This window comes from Acartia tonsa, chromosome 10 (assembly GCF_053477335.1).
Source record: "Acartia tonsa isolate MP-2025a chromosome 10, ASM5347733v1, whole genome shotgun sequence".
Lineage (NCBI taxonomy): Eukaryota > Metazoa > Arthropoda > Copepoda > Calanoida > Acartiidae > Acartia > Acartia tonsa.
The window spans coordinates 25372189-25394770 of NC_137269.1; the positions used below are offsets into that span (position 1 = coordinate 25372189).

General features: G+C 34.6%; 2 protein-coding genes across 2 annotated transcripts in view; both read right to left on the reverse strand.

Moving 5' to 3' along the window:
* Positions 1 to 20371, reverse strand: part of jef (major facilitator superfamily domain-containing protein 6 jef) — a 39347-nt gene extending 18976 nt beyond the window's left edge. Inside the window, exons 1-9 of the mRNA XM_080174052.1 lie at positions 20271 to 20371; positions 19679 to 19764; positions 18684 to 18785; positions 18076 to 18192; positions 7811 to 7908; positions 7356 to 7423; positions 6679 to 6751; positions 1413 to 1517; positions 865 to 934 (exon numbers count right to left, since the gene is read on the reverse strand). Coding sequence (XP_080030178.1) covers positions 865 to 934; positions 1413 to 1517; positions 6679 to 6751; positions 7356 to 7423; positions 7811 to 7908; positions 18076 to 18192; positions 18684 to 18785; positions 19679 to 19764; position 20271 — 720 coding nt within the window. The 5' untranslated portion in view covers positions 20272 to 20371. The remainder of the gene's footprint in view (positions 1 to 864; positions 935 to 1412; positions 1518 to 6678; positions 6752 to 7355; positions 7424 to 7810; positions 7909 to 18075; positions 18193 to 18683; positions 18786 to 19678; positions 19765 to 20270) is intronic.
* LOC145329692 (uncharacterized) lies at positions 15219 to 17319 on the reverse strand. Its single transcript, XM_080174051.1, has 2 exons — positions 16712 to 17319; positions 15219 to 16217 (listed from the first exon to the last, which is right to left on the reverse strand). Exon 2 carries the CDS (start codon positions 16196 to 16198, stop codon positions 15278 to 15280), a length of 921 nt encoding a protein of 306 aa, XP_080030177.1. The 5' UTR covers positions 16199 to 16217; positions 16712 to 17319; the 3' UTR covers positions 15219 to 15277.
* Positions 20372 to 22582: the final 2211 nt, after the last annotated feature.

Below are 22582 nucleotides of genomic sequence, written 5' to 3' on the forward strand. Positions count from 1 at the left end.
ATAATTACACTTGTCCACGTCTGTTCACACTGCCGTAATACCCGGACTCGGGCAGCGGCTGATAAACTGCGGCCGCTACCACACATGTATTGGAAAACATATCTGATAATACAAATACAGGCAGATCAGACCATAATGACGTCATTATTAATGTAACATATTGGGTTACATATGTATAGGCTTTTATGAAATTTTTTTGGTTATGACTCATTTTGTTAAAGATTTTTATGACATGTAGAAAACGCATAAAGTAACTTTAATTAATTTGTTTCAAGTAATAACGAGTGTATATCTGAACTTTAACTTGAGGCTCTACTGAAGACTGGTTCCATCACAATAACCTGGGGTCCAGCTATGCTACTTACCTCTGCTCTGGTTCCAACAACATATCCTTGTCCCCTGCTATGCTACTTACCTCTGGACTGATTCCAACAACATAACTTGGTGCCTTGCTATGCTACTTACCTCTGGACTGATTCCAACAACATAACTTGGTGCCTTGCTATGCTACTTACCTCTGGACTGGTTCCAACAACATAACCTGGTCCCCTGCTATGCTACTTACCTCTGGACTGGTTCCAACAACATATCCTGGTCCCCTGCTATGCTACTTACCTCTCGACTGGTTCCAACAACATAACCTGGTCCCCTGCTATGCTACTTACCTCTGGACTGGTTCCAACAACATAACCTGGTCCCCTGCTATGCTACTTACCTCTCGACTGGTTCCAACAACATAACCTGGTCCCCTGCTATGCTACTTACCTCTGGACTGGTTCCAACAACATAACCTGGTCTCCTGCTATGCTACTTACCTCTAAACTATTCCAAAAACATAACCTGGTCCCCTGCTTTGCTACTTACCTCTGGACTGGTTCCAACAACATAACCTGGGGCCCATCGCTCATCTGAACTCTCCACACTTCGTTTTATCCTAAAGTAAATATTATTTTAATCCAACATGTTTCATTAAAGCATTATAGTTGACATAAAACTTGCTGCTAAGTTTCCAAACTATCTTAAGTATCCCTAATCCCCATAAAAATATTTAAACTTTTAACTTTGGTTCTTTGGAGGTTCATACACTTCCGTATATCATTATATCAACATAGTGTTTTATATTTTTATACATAAATAATGGCAATTATTATGAGAGTGACGCATAGAAATCCAATGTTAGGGGTAAAGTGGTGTTTACTGTTTACTCCCCTCAAACTTTAAAACACACCTAATTCTATACCCTTAACATTCGTAAAAATACATTAGATTATCCCACACAAATCTTTGAAACCTCTCATTTTACTCAAAAGTTAAAACACTGATGATTTTTTTCCTGAATTTAATATTTGTATTTTAGGATGTAGCTAAAATGCTATTATAATAAAACATATTATGTGTGTGCTGTTTCCTACCTGTGCTCTAATTGGTCGATGGCATAGAAATTATCCTGCGGAAAGAGACTGACATCCCGCCGTTCACGAACAACGTCTACCACCACGTCATCCCGTGCTAGATACCTAAAAACAAAGGTCATACAAATTAAATGTCCTTTTTTGGTTTAAAAGTAGATTAATCTTTTTCAATAATTTAGTTTTGAAAAGATGAAAAAATAGGAGTATAAAGCCTTTTTTCAAGCCAAATTTAAGTTTCACCAAAATCACTTGCCTATCAATATGTTCTAATAGCATTAGACCAACAAATTAACTTTAACGTAACATGTCATTTTATTGTGTGTGTTTAACTCATGCAACCTATATTCAATAAATGTATTGTTTTTATTAACATTTTGATTTTTCAATTAATTACATTTTATAACATGTTTTTTTTAATTCGATATAATGAATTTTCGGGTATTGTCCTTTCCACGACATCCCTCCATAAGGAGCGATTCTTCGTATTTTTCACAGTAGCTTTTCTCCTATTTCTAGCACCTGCGGGGGGCTCTAACCCTGCGGGGCCAATTACCTAACACTGTGGGGGCAATCACCTAACACAATATAACCTAACCTAACCTAAAATAACCTAAAAAAAGCCATATTAAAAATACGAAGAATCGCTCCTTATGGAGGGATGTCGTGGAAAGGACTATACCCGAATTTTCCACCAGACTATTCATGTTCAGTACCTATGTGTTTTCTCAAGTTAAATATTCAAATATCTATAATTATAAGATTTTAATTTAATTGTACAAAAAATATATTTTAATACTAAATAGGTATAAAACTTTTAAAAGCAGTATTTAAGTGGAAAGAAGTTGTATCAACTTTTTTGTTTTTTATTTAAGATAGCTAGCCGGTCCTTTCAGTAAGCATTAGATGTAAAATTTTTCATAGAATTCAGATATGCAATCGGTTTTTTTGTAGACCTCTTATTTTTTAAGTAATTTAAGTTTTTTAAAAAAATAATTAAGTCGGTTTTAAGGTACTAAAACGCAACAAAAAAAAGAAGAAAATAGCCAGTATAAACAAAAATAGTAAGATCTTTAATTTGACACCTTACTTTTAAATTCGGTTGAGTAATTGTTGAAAAAATCTATTTTTTTAACCTCGGTTTAATCAAAACATTAAACCTAAATATTTTCTCATACAGACATAAAAAATATGGGTTCATATATACCATTAGAATGAGAAAAATAATATGAATCTATTGTAAGCAAAATTGAAAAAGTTTTAAAAAATTGTAATAAAAAATAGAAAAAATAAAAAAGTTATTTTAAGAATTGTAACTACTAAACTAGCCAATCACAAATCGCAAAAATTGACGAATCGGGAAGCTTAATCTATAAAGTTAACCTATAGAATTGCCAGAAAAAAGGAGAACGTTCATACAATATATACAATAGATACTACAATAGATATAGTGATATTAAAGAACATGTAAAGAATGAAAAATTATGAACAAATATGCATCAGTCTGTTTATAAACTTCAAAACAATGCAGTTAAAAATACATTATTGTTTCTTGTGTTTAAAAAATATCTGCTACATTGCATTGTCTTTTGTTTAGGTTTTATTCAGGTTTTATTCAAGCTAACCCTTTAAAGCCGAAAATTATGATTCTTAAAATAAACTTATTTTTTTTATTATAGTTTTATAAAACTTTTTCAATTTTGCTTAGAATAGATTCGTAATATTTTTCTGATTCTAAAGGTATATATGAACCCATGTTTTTTATGTCTGTTTGAGAAAATATTTAGGTCTAAAGATTTTATTAAACCGAGGTTAAAAAAATAGATTTTTTCAATAATTACTCAACAGAATTTTAAAAGTAAGGTGTCAAATTAAAGATCTTACTATTTTTGTTCATACTGGCCATTTTCTTCTTTTATTTTGTTGCGTTTTAGTACCTTAAAACCGACTTAATTATTTTTTTAAAAAACTTAAATTACTTAAAAAATAAGAGGTCTACAAAAAAACCGATTGCATATCTGAATTCTATGAAAAATTTTACATCTACTATTTACTGAAAGGACCGGCTAGCTATCTTAAATAAAAAGCAAAAAAGTTGATACAACTTCTTTGCAAATTACCTTTAAAACCTTTTATATTTAAATTTATGGATTAATAGGTATTTGACAATTGGTAACGCAGCTTCTCTTTAATTATTGTACATCTATCTGTCACATGCTTCGAATTTTATGAAGTCTCCAACTGGTAAAAGTTTTATTTTGCAAAAAAAAATCATTTAGTGATTTAAGATGATTAAATTTTCCATAACTATACTTTGTGCTGTTCTTAAAAAAACATCATGAAATTGTTTTAGAAAATTAATATTTATCTTTAATATTTTTGCAACAGCTAAGAGAAACACATTATCAAATTAGAATATAAGCCTTTAAGTTTTAACAAAGTTGTTTACGTTCCATATTAGCAAAGCTTTTTGAAAAAAAATCAGTTTATTAAAGATTTAAAATAAAACTTTAATACAAAGACAAGTTTCAGAATAGAGGGACACGAGCTATTTGTAACTCTACTACTATTGAGTGGGGACCTTGTGCCGGCTTTCAATTGGGTCTTTGAATATCAACCAATAGCGTCGGAAATATCAACACTGCAAAGTCGCTACAAAACAGAACAAAGCAGTTTGCTAGCAGACGAAAAAGGTCCTTACCACATGGGCTAGGTAGTTGTCTGGGTTGTAAATCTATGCTTATACATTTATTGTTACATGTTTGTGTGCCAATCATGTATATTTAGAAATAAATGGTGATCGCAGAGATCTTAAGGGCTATGGCAATTGATTTTACAATAAACTAGTAACCAATTACCCCAAAAGTAATTTTCTGGCAAAACTCCCTAATTGTACATCCTAAGCAAAATTTAGGGATCTACTGCAGTTCACGGTAAAATATTGCTGGTAACGGCTGAACGTACAGATCATACACGCACACTATTTTAAGCGGCATAAGAAGGCCTACAAATAATCTGGAATATCCAAGATCCAATTATGCACAGGGAAAGCGCATTTCTCTGCACTGCGAGATAATTATGCATTATTGATTTATGGCTATTCCAGAATATTTGTAGGCCTTATGCCGCTTAAAACAGTGTGCGGGCATGATCTGTACGTTAAGCCGTTTGGCAGCTGGCTGCCTTCAAAATTCATAGATTTTTGGAAATATTGCTTACCAGCAATATTTTACCGTGAACTGCAGTAGATCCAAATTTAGTTATAGTTTTTAAGGCCAACCAATGATTGGTTATAAAACTTTGGGGTCCAGTATAATTATCCACAAGCCCCCCCCCCTTCCCTATGTGAACGGACAAGACAAATGAATGTACAGAGAACACAGTAATAGTGTCTGACTGATTATGACGTAACAAAAAAAATAGCCAATGAGAGGCCACTATAAATTTTACCATTGGTCAATAACGGCCTCTCATTGGCTAATTTTTTTTGTTACGTCATAATCAGTCAGACACTATTACTGTGTTCATGTACAGAGAATTGTAAAGTTACTTTGCTATTAAAATACATTATCTAAATTAATAATAATTCGCATTTCTTAAGTGGTAAAAACTTTTTGCTAATCCATTCCTATGTAATTTTATAATGTAGTATTATACTAACATCATGCATTTAATATTAGCTCGCAGCGTTTTTAATTTGTTTTTATTTTGTGTAGGTGTTAATTTGAGTACTTATTTATGTTATTAGTGAAAATGTCTAAAATCAACTAATAAAATGTAAGTTTGTCCGTATTAAGCATCATGTTTTTCAAAATTGTGGGATAAGTTAAACTTTGCTTTATGGATGCTGTCATCCTTGTTTGTTTCATGCTTTTAATTGTCATTAATATTTTTAAAGATTCTCCAGCTTTAACTAACTAGGGAGTTAATCAACATCTGAAGAAAAACTATCATGCATTCAAATTAAAAAAAAAACTTTTTGCTCTGAATAAAGTACAGTTTTGATAGGCAGAAAAGTCATAAGCAATATAGTTTTTTCTTAGGATAAAATATTTCTGTTTAATTTCTTTAGCCTTTATTTAATTTTTATTTGTACACATGCCTCATGTTGCCTATTAAATGGTGATTGTTTGACAATACCTGTACCAATTTGGCCCCATAGTCGTAGATTGTGGGCTAAAATACCTTTTCAAAGACTAATTAATAACTTTCTTTTAGCGATAATTGTTGATATTGACGTTATTACAAGTAAAACTACTCTATAATAGTATGCTCATCAGTCAGATTGTCATGAATGTATTTAAGAAGTATAATGACCGGAAAAGGCTGTAAAATCTACAGTTTTCTTTTATCAAAATTGTCTTTTTATAGATATAAAGTGACATAATAATATCTTTGATTCCAGAGATTAGGTATATATTGTTTTAATTCGTCCCCATTTTTATTTCATCCGAAGAAAATTTAGATTTGATATGTTTTAATATTTTTTGTTCTTTCTTATAATTGTTTTTTTACGAATTCTACAGATATTTTAAGTATTTTTAATTCTTTTCAAGCTTGACAGGAGCTTAACCTATTTTGAACGTAATCATATATTTAATCTTTTTAAAAAGAGCTTTAAATTTCTACCTTTTTTTATAAGGATTCTAATGTGGTAAAATTAATCTTTTTAAAAATAAAGATAGATGGCGAAATTTTTTTGCAAAGATCTGCAAGACCAATTAACATCTACTCAATAACTCAGTTGGACAAACTGCAGTTTTTTAAATTTTTTATTATACTTTGGATGATGTCATCCTTGTTGTATACCTCTGATTAATTATACTAGCGGCTTCGCCCCTATCCTCTAGGGGCTTTGCCCCAAGAGGTAAATAAAAAAAATTAAGTACTACTGGTGTTGCCGCCAGTAGTTTTATGTGAACTAACTTCTCCATAAAAAAAAATCTAACTGCTCCGCAAGAAAAAGAAAAAAAATCGGAGGGGGGATTTTTTATTTTAAGGGGGGTTGGGGGTGTTCCACCCCCAAGAAAAAAGCTTAAACCACCACAGGACCAATATGTATATACTCTGAAGAGTAGAATCCGATCGGTTCATTCGTTACCGAGATCTTAAACTTCAGACGGACGGACGGACAGACGGAAAGACATCATTTTACTTTGTATTATAGATATAGTTCTATATGAGTGCATCTTCTTGACCACCACGACATACAATAACTATAACATCTTTGGAATTGGAGTGAAGCTACTCTATGTTTATATTTGCATACCTTGGTTCTATGAGCATAACACTTCCGTTGGCATCCTTCTCTTTGCAGGACACAACAGGTGGGTGCAGATAACCTGAAATAAAAACCTTATACAATAAAAGCAACAGGATCTGTGTCTGTTGTAAAGTGTTCAGTGCCATAATAGTTATTTCTCACATCGTATTATAAACAGCTGTCCGCGGATATAAAATGTATAATTATAAGATTAAAACCAGTTTTTTAGCCACGAGATGCTAACCGGTTCTAATCCACCGGATATGAATTCGAATGAATACGTGAAAAATATTTATATATATAAAAAAAATATTATAAAAAAAATCATTCATAACCAACCTTTTACTTTCAGAGATTTAAGAAAGAAATCTTTTTTTTATTAGGTTGCATAATGAAAATAGCAATCAAATAATAGCGAACCTTATTTCAATATTTTATGTTTGAATATGGATTCATTTAAATTAAAATTAAATTGTTTTTCCAATATCCAATCAAATACCACAGGAAAGTCAAGTTGACGTTAACAATACATAATGAGTTTTAAATAAAAAATACGCTGTAAGAAAAAGAGTTACTGCCAACTTTTAATTTTAGATTTTAGCGAAGCTACTCCATAATTCGCTACAATATAACTTGTTTTGTCAGTATATTTCAATTATGTTTAATAAAAAAGCGTATATTACCAATTGGCAGTGTGAATACAACCCAGCTAAGGACTGACATCAGCAACAACAGTTTCCCAGCTTGGAACCTTAACAACAATAATAATCATTTGTATTCTTTATTCCTACTTATTTTAGATGATTACATTTCCCTATTTTTCAATCACCGACTCTCTCTGAAGCTTTTTATAGTGCGTGTTAAAAAGGACGTCATACTGGCCTACCATTGGTCAATTAAAATGTATACTGGACCGCCATTGGTAATTTTTCTGTGTATTGGCCTATCATTGGTCATTTGTATTGCATGACGTCATTTTAAAAGGAAAAAATTACAATTTTGTACCTAATTAAGAGCGGCAATGAAATTGACACTAATCATAATACCAAACTAAATCAGTTATCATTATCATGTCAGATTGGTATGTAAATGAAAGTTATAAATTATTTTTAGACGTTCCACCATAAATTTTTTATACCTGTCAGAAATGCCATGCCAGAACGGCGTGGCAATAAATTCTACAATTGGCCTGATGCCGACCAAAATTCCACATTGAGCTGCGTCCATACCAATACCCTAAAATAAAACAAATAATATCAGAATTTACTTAGCAAAAAGGACTTTAAAGAAAAAAAGTAGAATCAAATAAACCTTTAATAAAAATATTATATAAATAACGAAACTTGTAAGCTAAAGTACTTTTATTGACAAACGGACATACAGACGGACAAACCCTAGTTATAGAGTAGCTACGCTACCTAAAAAGGAAGACATATTTTTTTATATGCATTATTCTTAAAAGTCATGAAAGTATCATGCATTTTAGATTCTTCTGGGGAAGTGCAAGAAACACTTTCAGTTTTTAGACATAAATTTTATATTTGATTCATAATCATGTTTTAGATAAGATAAGATAAGATAAGATAAGATTTATTTTCCTCAAAGGTACAACATATTTTATTAGATATATATCATACATTATGTTACTATGCTTTGATCTGTTTGATTCTTCTTGTTTGTTTGATGTAGGTTTGGTAATATAATAATATACATAATAACTATTATTAAGTACCTAGCATGGAATTGGCCGAACTTCGTCTCCACCTAGTTACCAGGCCAGTTCGAATAATATGAAGATAACATTTTACAGAAAAAAATTCCATGCAACATTGTACCAGATAGTTAGCATAACCCTTTAAGGGTTGTGGAGCCACTGGTGTACTTTGACGCTTGCTAAGCCGGTACAATGTTATATGTGCAAATAAATAATAATCTTAACAATGAAAGAACAAAAATATCTTGCTGTGTATTTCAGACATCCTCCTACTATCAGTTGCAACTTCTCCAAGCGTAAATTCGGAACAATTAAGGAACCAAAACCTCCACCAGGAGTCGCTATTCCCGTTGTGATCCCTTTTCAGCTCTACATAGACAGTTTCCTTTATAACAAATTATTTTCATTATAGAGTGGAGTTTTGTCCGGGTCTAAGGACATCTCCACACCAATAATTACAGGATGACGGCAAATCTCGCGATAACACTTGGTCCAATCCAAAAATCCAAAATCCAAAGAATGAATAAGATATCCTAATATATAATCGTATCATGTACTATCGTATCATGTACTAAGTGAACAAGGTGTAATGGTTGGTTTCGATTCCTACGGAATCTGATTTTTATTTCTTGAGAATGGATATAATAATCCTATGATGTACAATTGTATAATTGTACAGAATAAAGAATAGGTCATGTGCGATTCCTACGGAATCTGATTTTGGTGTTTTGATAATGGGAGTGTGTCCCTAAATATGTAAGGTTCGATTCCTCCGGAATCTGATTTTTATGTTTTGAGAACTGGTCACAGCTTGGCTGTGAATGGGGCAACAATATGGGGGAGGGTGAGGTGAGGGAAGGTGAGAGGAGAGTGGTTTGTGCTAGAAAACGTTTACATTAATCCATTGATCTCACTCTTTTTGAAAGTAAAGGGTGAAAGTGGGTCATGTTAAAAAAAGGGCTGTGGCGTGCTATTGCGCGCACAATTTGTTATAGCTTTGCTTTAGTGGAGTTTAAATCTTTCTGTTGTTTAGGCACGAAAATGTTCGGAGAGGAAGAGTACCAACAAATGTGGCAGCCGCTACGCAATAGACTGACAATAACATATCAACGACTTCTCAATATAGTTAATGGTGACAATGTCAGTGAGGAAGTACGTCGTGAGGTAGCCCGTCTACTATACCATCAGGGTTATTTAGAAACCGAGTTGGCACTCACACTATACAACCCAAGCAAGGATATGGAGTATCATGAAACTAAATTAGGTGAAATTGCTGAGCGGATAACTGCACAAGAGGGGGCTTGTCTCCAACTATAGCTCCAGAAGTTGGCCATTTCTGGTCAGGACCAGTTATGGTCAATTTCTCTATGACTTTATATACAAGATATCCGCAAAATGTCCGCAAAAACAACCGCGGAATTATCCGCAAGACGTCCACAAAAAACAACAGTGAGGCGACCGAAAAAAATCTGCAAAGTGAGAAATAAATAATACAGTTTAGTTTTTTGAAAAAAAAGTAGCTAAATATAATTTTTTTAAAAATAATTTACCATAAATGCATTGATTTGTTTTTTAATAAATCCTAGATATCTTGCTATGAACTTTTGTTTTTATTTGAAAGATGTACAAAGTAATAGGATGTCTGTTAATTAATATTTTGCTATGGATTAATTTAGTATTAGCATAAAAAAAAAGTAAGGATAAGAAATGTAAGTAGATGAAGTGAGAGGCTAGATAGAATAAGGGAGATGGGTCGAGGAATTAAACAGGTATGGGGGAGGAGGGGAGAAAAACGGGGGGGATAAAAATGGGGCGTGGTGAATGGTTTGTGCGCGGTCGTGGCTACCAGCCAGACAGACAGAGCGGCGCTTATTGTTTGGTATATGCTAGGGGGGGAGAAAAAGTAGGGGGAGGGGGGATGAGTGGTTTTCCGGTAAAGCACAGTAAAATAAAGGAAAAAGGGGTGGGAGGGAGACAATTGGTTGTAAAGCATAGGGGAAATACGCGGGAAATCGGAAGTGGGGAAAGTTATTTACTAATTAATAAGTTAAATTAAGATTGCATAATGCATGGTATTAAAACACAAGGGGGGTATAAATATGGGGTAGTTAAGGTCAAATTTCAATTGTCTCCAAGATGTCAGATCAAGAAGAGGAAGTAGGACAAGGCCAAGGTGCTCTACCAGACGGGGCGCCGGAAGTTCCGGAGGAGGCTGGAGGTGAGGAAGATGTTCCCCTCCATGACCAGGTGCAGGAGCTCATCGCTATGTTAAATTCTAGCGATGATGTCGATGATCCTGTACCCGTGCACGGCGTCCAGCAGCTGCTGAACCTCGCGGCAGTGCCTGATCTACTCCCGTTTCCTGGGGTAGACAGGCGCTGTCTGGACCTCTGGTTTATGGTCAAGAGGAGGTTGTTGGGCGTTGTGCACGAGGGCGACATGTTGATGTGGCGGAGATTCCGCAACGACGCCATCGATGAGGAGATCCTCCGCATGATGTATTCCAACTATGGGTTAGTCGTGAGGTTAATATCAGTAATGCCCACGTACGCCCGCTCCTTCCAGGCCAACATGGATTCCATCGCCGCCATGGACCGCCTGGTCACCGTCCAGCAATCCCTTGTGGAGGAGCTCCTCCAACAGGAACCCGACGACATCGGCGACTCCAGCGACTACGACGAGTAGATGGCTATGCCCACTACATGAGCTTAACCAGTCCAGTCAGCGATAGTCATATATTAAACAAAATTTTCGATATCTAAATTTGAATAAATAAATATATTTTTGGTCAAAATTATGAAAAAACTTTGTTATTTTTTATTAGATAAAATAGAGGTAGAGGTTGCGCGATTCGTTAGTTGCTTGATAAAAAATATATAATATAATAGAAGAAGTTAAAGTCAAAATATAAAATGTAGAATGAATAAAATGGATAAGAAACAAACTATGCTAAAGCTACTCTATACATAGGTATGTATGTCGGTTCCTACGGAACCTACTCGTTGAGATTTGAGGTTAAAGAAATGCTGTTTTATTATTTTTTGATATAGAAATTAAGTGCTTACAAAAAGTCGAGGGCTAAAGATACGAATAGAAACTTAGTTAGAACAAAAAATTGTTAAATAGAGGAAGAGAAAAAATAAAGTATTTGCTTTTTTAAGATAGTAAGTAATAAGTAAAATATCTTTCTTGAGAATATTTTTATTATCAATCAGTTTAATTTCAAAAATAAAATATTTGCTTTTTTTTTTAAAATATTTGCTTTTTTAAAACTCAATCTTGTTTAGGTAATAAGTAAAACATTTTTTCTTAAAAATATTTTTATTATCAATTAGTTTAATTTCAAGTGGAAGGTTGTTGAATATAGTTGGGAAAGAGTTAAGAGGGGCGTGCAGGAGAAAGTTTCTATTGGTGCCCGGTTCGTAAGCAAAGTTGTTCCTGTTCCTAGTGCCATACGTATGTCTGTCTTGAACAAAATTCCAGGTGTTTTCAAAGATTTTGGGAAAATTGCCTAATTTATAGGCGTGCATAAATTTACAAACATTGAATTCAATTAACAGGTTAAATGGAAGTATGCCATTAGATTTAAAGAATTCAGCTGTGTGAGCTCTGCTAGGTAAATTTTCGATTATTCTAATGGCTTGCTTCTGCAACTTAATGATTGGTGCTAACAGATACATAGGACAGGCAGTGAACAGGAGACAGCAATATTCGATATTCGACTTAATATAAGAAGAATAGAGTAGCTTTAAGTGTTTCTTGTCCAACAAATGACGCATTACTTTCATACTATAAATTATTTTAGAGACTTTGCTATAGACTTTTTCAAGATGATAAGAAAACTTCATTTTCTCGTCCAATTGAATTCCCAAGTGTTTGATACTACCCTCATTGGTACCGCTCACAAGATCCAACTTAGTGATTTTTGACTCATCATTTTCATTATGATTATTCATGTTTACATAGACTTCAAAGTTGGTCTTAGCGGCGAGCTCAGCGGGGGTGAGTATCTCACGGGGGGAGGAAAAGACCATACATTTGGTCTTGCGGGGGTGAATAAGAAGTTTATTGGCATTGTACCATTGGGTCAGTCTGGGGACAAGCTCCTTTGCAAGGTTGATCAATTGTATAATATTCTGCTTTTCAATGAAGCCCACTGCGTCATCAGCAAAGAGATTGATTAGGATCTCCTCACTGCATGAAACAAGGTCATTGATAAAAATCAAAAAAAGAATTGGTCCCAGGACTGACCCCTGAAGTACGCCAATGATAATGAATTCAATTGTGGAGGAGAAAAGGCCCTTAAAATATACACGCTGTTTTCTATTTGCATAATAACTACGGAACCAATCAAGTGCAACCCCCCTTATCCCTGAATTCTCCAGTTTGCTAAAAAGGATGTCCCTATTTATCATGTCGAAACACTTCCTTATGTCCAAAAATATGGCCATACAGGAAGTGTCTCGACTGAGTGCTTGGGTGATCAATGTGCTTAAGTTCAATACATTGTGAAAGGTTGAGATCCCTTTCATGAAGCCAAACTGGCGGTTGCTAAAAAAAGACCGATCTTCCAAGAACTTAACCAGCGTTTCACAGACATATTTTTCAATGGGTTTGGAAAAGTTATCAATGAGTGAAATTCCTCGATGATTATCTGCCTCGCTGAGTGAACCTGATTTGTGAAGGACAACTATTTTGGAAGTTTTCATTTTTTCAGGAAAAGTGCCATTTTGAAGTGATAAATTATAAACATGTGTTAAGGGAGTGGCAATGGTATCAGCACAGCGAGACAGAACATACATCGAGACATCATTTATGTCTGTGGAACGCTTAGGTTTAATACTACGAATGATATTAATAACCTTGAAGGGGTACAATGGCTCAAAGAAGAGGGAATCTTGACATGGGGGTGGTAAATATTCAAAAAAATTTTTGGGGGTGGAAGGAATTTCAGGCCTTAGGGAAGACCCAATCTGACTAAAATAACGATTAAATTCATTAGCTATTTCTTGGTCATTTTCAATTTTGTTTGGGCCTACTTGAAGGTATGTGCACTCAGGGGAAGATTTACTAAACCCAATGACTTCCTTTAGGGTTTTCCAGAGTTTTTTCCCATCCCCGTTTGCATCTCTTATTTGTTGTCTGTAATATTCAATCTTTGCTCTTCTCACTTGCCTATTGTAATTATTCCTATAGACATTGTAAATACTTTCATTTTCAATTGTTTTGTCTTTTAAAAAGTTGCTGTACAAAATATCTCTATGCAATCTACAACGCAATAAAAAGTCTGACATGAAAGGCTGCTGAGGCTGGGTACGTTTGTTTTTTCGTTTTTTCCTAACTGGACACTTTTCATTATAAAGTCTCAAAAAGGTTGAAATAAAGTTATCATAAGCAATGTTTGTGTTGTCTTGACTTAAAACGTGATTCCAGTTAGTGTGGTAGAGTGCATAGTTTAAGGCATCAAAGTTTTCATCACTCAATTCTCTTTTTTCAAAGAAATCTGGAGGTTTGGGTTTATTTACTCTGTCTATTCGGAATGAATTAATAATTGGCAAGTGATCGGAGATTTTTGAAGTTAAAACAAAGGAAGACATTAGGTTTTGAATAAAGTTACCCACCCCGAATAAATCAAGAAGGGTTGCAGTGGTTCTAGTTACTCTAGTAGCTCTGGTAACGGTATTTATGATACCGTTAAAAGAAAAAGACTCAATAATTCTCATGGAGTTGCTATTTATATTATTTATTTTGAAAAGATCAAAATTGAAATCTCCCACAATGAAGTATGGTATGCTTAAAGCTGCTATTCTATCAATCAGGTCCAAAAAAAGTTCAAAAAATTCTTCTATTTCAGCACTACTCTGATTGGGTGGCCGATAACAGTTTAGTAAGCAAAACTTTAGTCCATTGTGGGAAATTTTTAAGCAAATAGATTCAAGAATATTTTCTTTAAATGAAAATTTATCAAATAGTTTATCTACTTTATAATATTTGCTTACTAGAATACCCACCCCTCCCCCCCTACTTTTTGTGCGGAGTTTGACATGCCAATCGTAATTATTAATTCCATAGCAATCCATATTTACATCCTTATTCAGCCATAATTCTTGAAAACACAGAACATTTAAGTGGATATCATGTTGCCTAAAGAAGTCTACAGTGGAGACAATATCATTGTATTTAGAATGTAATGACTGACAATTAATACTAAAAATATTGAGAAGGTTTTCATTGAATGTTTTCAGTTTCTGTACGATACCTTGTTCACTTGAAAAAACGCAATTTATTCCGAATTCATTCTCAAAATCGTTAAAGTAGTCGCCGTAAATCGGATTCATAAGATTTAGACCAATGTTATCGTTTAAGTTACCGTAATCCTGGTTAATCTGATCATTAGGGAGGTTTGTCATAGTAGAGCTGGTCCAGGAGCACCGCAGGAGGAATCGTCTTAACATCAAGTATGGACATCTGAAACACAGTAGATATTAGTGGACAAATAAAAATAGGTAATATACAATATATTATCGTTAAGGCGAAAAAAATTACCATATTTACTATGGTTATTCCGATAGCGTTTAGTTTATGTGTGTGTTGGGGGTGGCAACACATTTCAAGCTAGTTTAGTTCCCCCTACTCATTTTCATACAAGTTCCAAGTATTTTATATGCTAATCAGCAGAAAAGAAAAATAAGAAAAATAGATTGAAATTAATATGCTATGTTGGCGTTCTAACAAGTTAGGTAATATTTAATAATAATATTATAATAATATAGAGTTTACGTGGATATAAACATTAAGTTTTTCGAAATAATCACTTTGTAAATGAATTTAAAAATGATGATAATAATTTTTGTTAGGTACCTTTTTTTCCGACGTATAAGATACTTAACCTCATGATGTGATTACCGCCTTTGTAGCTTTGCTTTGCTTAGCTTTGTTGGCGGTGTCTCTAGCTTTGGCCCTCGTGGCCACAGGATCAGAAGGTGCTGAGTCAACGACAGGGGCAACAGGATCAGAAGGTGCTGAGTCAACGACAGGTGTAGATGCGGCAGATGCGGCAGACGTGGCGGCAAGTGCGGCGGTGTGTGTGGCGGTAGGTACGGCAATAGATGCCGCAGGTACGGCGACAGACACGGCGGCAAGTGCGGCAGACGTGGCGGCAGATGCGGCGGCGGTCACGGCGGCAGGTGCGGCGGTGAGCGCGGCGGCAGGTGCGGCAGTGAAATCAGCGGTAGCGGCGGCTGCGGATGCGACGGCGGCAGGTACTGACTGTGTGGGCTGTGCGGCTGGTGCAACTATGGGAGGGAACACAGCTAGGTCCCCAAGAGCTGGGGCAGGGGCAGACGTTAAATTATGTTGAATCGTGCTGGAAGGGTGGGCTGTGATCGTACTAAACTGTCTTGGGAAGTCATCCTCTGTTAAGTCAGCCTGATTAGAGAAGAATGTTTTCCTTTCCTCAGGCGCTAGCTTGTTGAAACAAAGGATAGGCGGTGCCTCTGACAGAAAAAAATCCTCGCTTCCAGGTATGGGTTGGGCCATTTCCTTCAGGTCTTTGCCAAACGGGTTAAGGCAGCGTATCCAGCGGCTGCCGTTCTTGAGCTGAAATTGGACATGTTGGCCAGCGACTTTGGCCCTCGAAATCTGGTTTGTGGCATATACAAAGGTCATGGTCTTCCTGTTGAGGTCGGACATATCTTGCTTCGCCTGGACTAACCTATTGGGGAAGAACGGGACCGGTGACGCGTTGTTCCTGGGATTGAACCTCTTGATCTCGGCGTTGTAACGGTCAAGCACAGCCTTCTTATTGTTCATCCACGCGTCGAGGTAGGATCTAGACATAAAACGAAAAATAAAAACGGGGATCTGGCCCTTTGTATATGGGAGCATATGGGCACGCTCGACGATATCACAAAAATGTGAGGGAATATATTCTAATTCCCCACGTTTAAGAGCGGCTTCAAGGGTGGGCCTTATAATGTTTCTAAATATGATAAACTCTGTAATATTTTCACGGCTCCACGGCTGCTGAAAATTCACTATTCTACAACTCCAATCGCGGCACCTTTGCTCTCTTATCGAGTTTTGTAGAAGTTGAAATTTGACGAAATTTTCTCTCGACGATTCGACAGAGTTTAAATAGTCTTTTTGTTGTGTAATCGTGGTCCTAATCGCTTTTTGTTCACTTGCAACAGATTTAGCATCTACGAAATTTTCTATACCTTTGATAGATTGAATTTTAACATTTAAATCTGAGACTCTCAATTTAATATCGTTTATTTCGGTTTTATGACTGGCAAAAGTACTATGAATAAGCTCATCCCTTACCTTAGCTATATTCGCATCGTATTCTTTAAACTTAACATCCAAAGCAGCGTCCAAATTTGTTTTAAACTTTGACCAATATTCTGGGTTGTCACACGTACTACAGGCCATGATGAAGTGAAGATGGCGGAACCGAGGGTGCTGAGTGAGTGTGGGTCAGCTGACCAATGGTGGGACGCGAAAAAATGTTAGCCAATGGGAGAGCTTATTTGTCGGGAGTACTTTGCGCCGGTAAAATGTTGCCAGACCGATAAATTATCATAAAATTATCAAAAAAATTTGAGAGTGTTTTCACCAAAAATTGTTCATTAAGTTAAAGCGATTAGGTTACACATAAGTTAAAAAAAAACTTTTAATTCATTAATGTTTTATTTTCACTTTTTTTGTGTTAACAATTGACCGATACGTTAACACATACACATTGCCAGGCCTAAATACGAGGTGCCCTCTGGCTACAGTGTCTTCCCTTTCCTCCAACTGCGGAGTGACCACGGGCAGTGGGGAGAGGGGAACTAGTTGAGAGAGAGGGGGAAGGTAGAACTGAGCTTAACACATGGGGTAGGGCGGGGGAGAGCTTGCTAAATGCGTGTGCTCAGCCCGACTCTCTGAACTAAACTAATTATAGTGAGTGGTTATTTCTGTATGTGAGTAGTTTTTTCTATTTCTATAAAATTGCGCTGCGCCCCCCAAGAGATTTGAACTTTATAATATATTCATAAACCCACGGGAATTAGTGTTGCAACTTTTAGCATTATGGGATTACATATACATTTTTAGCAGAACGTAGCTACTCTGCTTCTAATGAGTATATTTTGTTTTCCAATGTTAAACAGTATTATGATGTTTGTCTGTATTTATGTTCAGTAAAATCTTGTAAACTGCTGATCATTCTGCAATTTTAATATGAGTTTTATATGCTAAAGCAAAACAAGAATAAAACCAGAGGGAAAAAATTGCTTAAATATTGATAGAGTGGCATTTTTTTTTAAATTTCATTGAAACAGCTGATTATTTAGGTGTCTTAGCAAACATTCATTTGTTGTGAAATTGCTGCAAATGCAGGAGGCCTAATGATCATTACAAAGCTTTTCTTAAACTTTTAGATCCAAAACAACAAACAGACAGACACACCTTCTATTACTTTAGAAAACAAAATTTAAGGGGGGGGGGTTATTTTTTTCTTGGGACGATTTCTCTTTGGATGGTTCAGGTTCCCTCTCCAAAACGAGTTATAAATCTTTCAGCTACCTACAAAGCTTTCGTGTAAAGAAGAACCATATTGGTTCAGAGGTTGGCAAGATTCTTTGCTACACACAGACAGACAGACGAACATCCTGTTACTTATATATACATATAAGGATAATTACCTTGAAGTATACAGCCATCAAAGGGAAGAGAGAACCAAAGGCACCGAAGAAGAAGAAGTAGAATGCCTTCGCTACTTTTAACTCACTCTTTATAAAGATAAACTTGTTGCCTATACCCTAAATCAAGAAAACAAGTTAATTAATAGATTGGCTTTAAAAAAATGTAATTCTTTCAACAAAAATTTTAATCTAGCAAAGTCAAACAAATAGTTTTAGATTAATAAAAAGCATTTTTTTTGTTTGAAAATCTAAATTACCCAAAAAACATAAACGTTCTACTAATCCTTATTCACAATAACATGAAACAGGGGGAGCTCAAATTTTGGGGCTGTTACAAAGCCAGGACCCTAAATGTGTTACTAAAACGGCAGTTTCCTTTATGTGCCTAGAACCCCCTCTTATTTTAAAATAATTTAAAAATAAGATGGAGGAGTTAGTTTTTGTTTGTTTATTTATCCGGTAAAATAAAAGTTTTTTTTTAAAGCAGGGTTGGGTATCCGTAGGGAAAAACTACACTCACCCCTTATTTTTAATTAACTCTAAAAATGGAAAAGGGGTAGGGTCTGTGCTCCATATGCACTTACGGGGAAAGAACCAATAAAACTTACATCTTGTAGTACACTTGTCTGTCTCACTTGGTCATCATCATCAAAGCTTGGCTGCTTCCATTCTGGTAATCCTACTGGTGGTACATAATCATCTCCCAAGTTCTAAACATAGTATCCATATCTTAGTATCTGGTTTTTATTCTGGTAATCCTACTGGTGGTACATAATCATCTCCCAAGTTCTAAACATAGTATCCATATATATTAGTATCTGGTATATATTCTGGTAATCCTACTGGTGGTACATAATCATCTCCCAAGTTCTAAACATAGTATCCATATCTTAGTATCTGGTTTTTATTCTGGTAATCCTACTGGTGGTACATAATCATCTCCCAAGTTCTAAACATAGTATCCATATATTAGTATCTGGTATATATTCTGGTAATCCTACTGGTGGTACATAATCATCTTCCAAGTTCTAAACATAGTATCCATATATATTAGTATCTGGTATATATTCTAGTAATCCTACTGGGGGTACATAATCATCTCCCAAGTTCTAAACATAGTATCCATATATATTAGTATCTGGTATATATTCTAGTAATCCTACTGGGGGTACATAATCATCTTCCAAGTTCTAAACATAGTATCCATATATTAGTATCTGGTATATATTCTAGTAATCCTACTGGGGGTACATAATCATCTCCCAAGTTCTAAATATTTATAAGTATAGATTGCTGTTAGAATCGTCGATTCCTTGCAAGTGGCCTCCTGAAACAGAATATTATAATCTGGAAACTTAACCAACTGTCTGCAATCATAATTAGAAAGTCTGAATGTCCGTTTTAAATTGATTTTTTTCTTTATCAAAGGCGTGCAGAAAAGAGTAGTACATCCCTCTAAACCCTCTTTAGTAAGGGTCTGCACAACCCTTATACACGCACCTAATAAAGCTTAGGTCTGTGTGAGAATAAAAAAGTTAAACTTAAGAGGGGCGTTAAAAAAAATCAGTAGAACGCATCTTATATCATCCTTATTTTAAGCTACCTGTTGATTTAATTTTGGCTTTGGTTGAGCGGTGGCTCCTTCCTCGAATAGGGCTGCGCCTGTTCCTCCAGTCATAAAGTCTCCCATCCTATCAGGAGATACATAGAGTGAGTATATACAATAATAGAGGGAGAAAACATTGGACTGTAAATTGTAATGGCCAGTAACATTTTAGAAACCAAGGGATCTAGAGAGATAGGACAATGGCCGTCAAAGGCCGAAAAAGTTCTAAAACTATCCAAGGTTTAAATCTAAAACCATCCAGGGATCTATCCAAAGCTTTCCTAAAAAGAAGAACTCTGCTCTGTAGTTATTAAAAGCTTAAGCGTCAAACAAAAAAGCCATTCTGCTTTAAACATATAACTAGCGACTACGTCCCTAGAGGGCATTTGAGGTGTGGGGGATTGGTGGTAACCTTGTTACATACCCTAATATAGTTATACACCCCGGACCTATGAGAAGCTGCTACATTGTAAAGGAGAACCATATCAGTTTAGCGGTTAGCGAGATTTTGGTACAGACAGACAGACACAAACAAACAGACATTCTTCTTTAATATTAGGATAATAGGATGTATTATCTAATCACTCTTTCCTGATATCGATGCTTAAAACAATATAGTAATAAGTTTTTGTTTATCAATATATAACAATTATTATCAATATCATAAACCAATCAACATCATAACTTTCTGAAAAAAATAAGGTATGTTAAAAGTAAAACATATATTTCTCTTTAATATTATGTAAAATCTAAAATACTGTCTCTATGTTTTATTTACTTTTCTTGTGAATGCTTATAATCAATTATCATTACTTGGATCTTACACCAGATTATCATGTAATCTAATAAAGTCAAACTTATTTATAGCTAAAATCTTCCCAATATAACCCTAACGAATGAACGAACTGACCAATAGGTGATGTCAATTATTGCAACGATATATTAACATTCACGTATATTCTATATCCATAATGCTGATGTACTTTAGATATCTTGTATCTTTTTAATTTATATGCATAAGGTAATAAATTAAGATTTTTCATTTATTATCAAAAAACTGACTAGAAAAAGTTAAGTTTTTCCTCGCTTTTTTTGGTTTTAGCTAGAAATAAGCATTTTATTTTTAAACAATAGATTAATAGAAAAGTATTAAAACTAGGTTCCTATATAAAATAATAGTATTTTTTCAAAACTTACAGGTTAATAAATAAAGAATAAAATAGATTTCCAAAAACACGTTAATCTAATAATGTTTATAGTTCGTTTAAGCACTTATTGCCTAAAATATTGTAAAAACACAATAAATTCACTTATCTAGTCTTGAGTTACTATCTCTATCCTATGTCAGCTGATCCAGGTCTCGTGAACAGAACCATCGGAGCAACTTTCTCCGGCTCTCTACCTCAATATTTCCCCCGCATTTTTTGTTGCACAAATGTTAATTTCTGGTTGCTTAGCTGGCTCCGAGAATTTTTTTTTACAGAAAGGGAATATTAGTTATATTTACTAACAGAATTAAAACGATGTAGATAAGTATGTCTACTATCATAGGTCCGTCTAAATTATAATTTAACCCTTATAAAGCTCATTATATTATTTTGAAAAAACAAAATTGATTAAGTAATTTTGGTATAAATAAATTATATAAATAGATACATGTTAGAGTACCCATATAATTTAATGAATAGTATTTTTCAACAACCAATAAAATACGATGAAAACCCCAAAAGGGATTTCAAAAAGTATTACTATTGAAATAAAGAATTTAAGCTAGCTTTCCAGAAGATGACTGCAACAAGTTTGAAAAAATAAGTAAGCACGAACCATCCTCTACTGTATGTATGGCCTCGCAACCTCAGAGACAGGGCTCAGAGTCTTTTTTTAACTTTGATATGACATCTAAATTGGAGTTATCCTGACTTCAAGCTCTATTGTTATCTTATTAAAGAATAACACTAAATCCCTACCAGGCCTTACGTTAACCATGCAAAGTCTTATAATAAATGAAATATGTTTTTTTTTACAAATATTCAGCAGAATCTTAAAAATAAATACTTTGTTTTAACTCTACAATTTTATATATGAATAGCTACGCATTTATTGTAAAGCTCTTGCTTTATCTGAATTGAAGTGCCTAAAATCTGTTGCTCATGAGGAGAAAAATCAATTGGCACCATGAGGCCCCTTTGGGCCACTTTTCTTTCCCTTTTTGACATTCCCCTCTCTATGTTTATTTTTCTATGTCTCTTCTTTCTCTCTCTCTCTCCCTCTCTCTTACTCTCACTCTCTCTCGTATTTCTTTCTTTGTCCTATTTTTCTCTTTCTTTCTCTCTTTCTGAACGTCCCCTTTCTTTTTTTCTTCTCTCCATTAATCTCTCTATTTCTCCATTCCTCTCTTTCTCTATCTCTTTTCTATTACCTTATTATCTAAGGGGTGTTTAATCCTTTACTCCCCTTCAAGATTAGGACACCCACAAATTTAAAAAAAGATTATAAAATTTACCCTCTAAATAAGAATTTTTTCGGTGACATAGGGATTCTTAGATTATTATGGGTGAGGTATCAGAGAAAATTGAGCTAAAACCAACCAGAACTTCTTTGGAGCTCCTTTATTTTTATAAATATGTTTAGTATTGACATTAAACAAAAAGCTTGTTATAATATATTTAATTTTTTTTATAGCTTTCTCTCTCTCTTCTCTCTCTCTCTCTCTCTCTCTCTCTCTCTCTCTCTCTCTCTCTCTCTCTCTCTCTCTCTCTCTCTCTCTATCTATCTATCTCTATTTTTGTGTTTTACAGTATCCCTATTTTCTTTCTCTCTTTTTTTCTAACCTTCCATCCCTCTCTAACTTTATCTCATTCTCTATCTTGATATTTCTTTATTCTCTTTATTAACATCTTT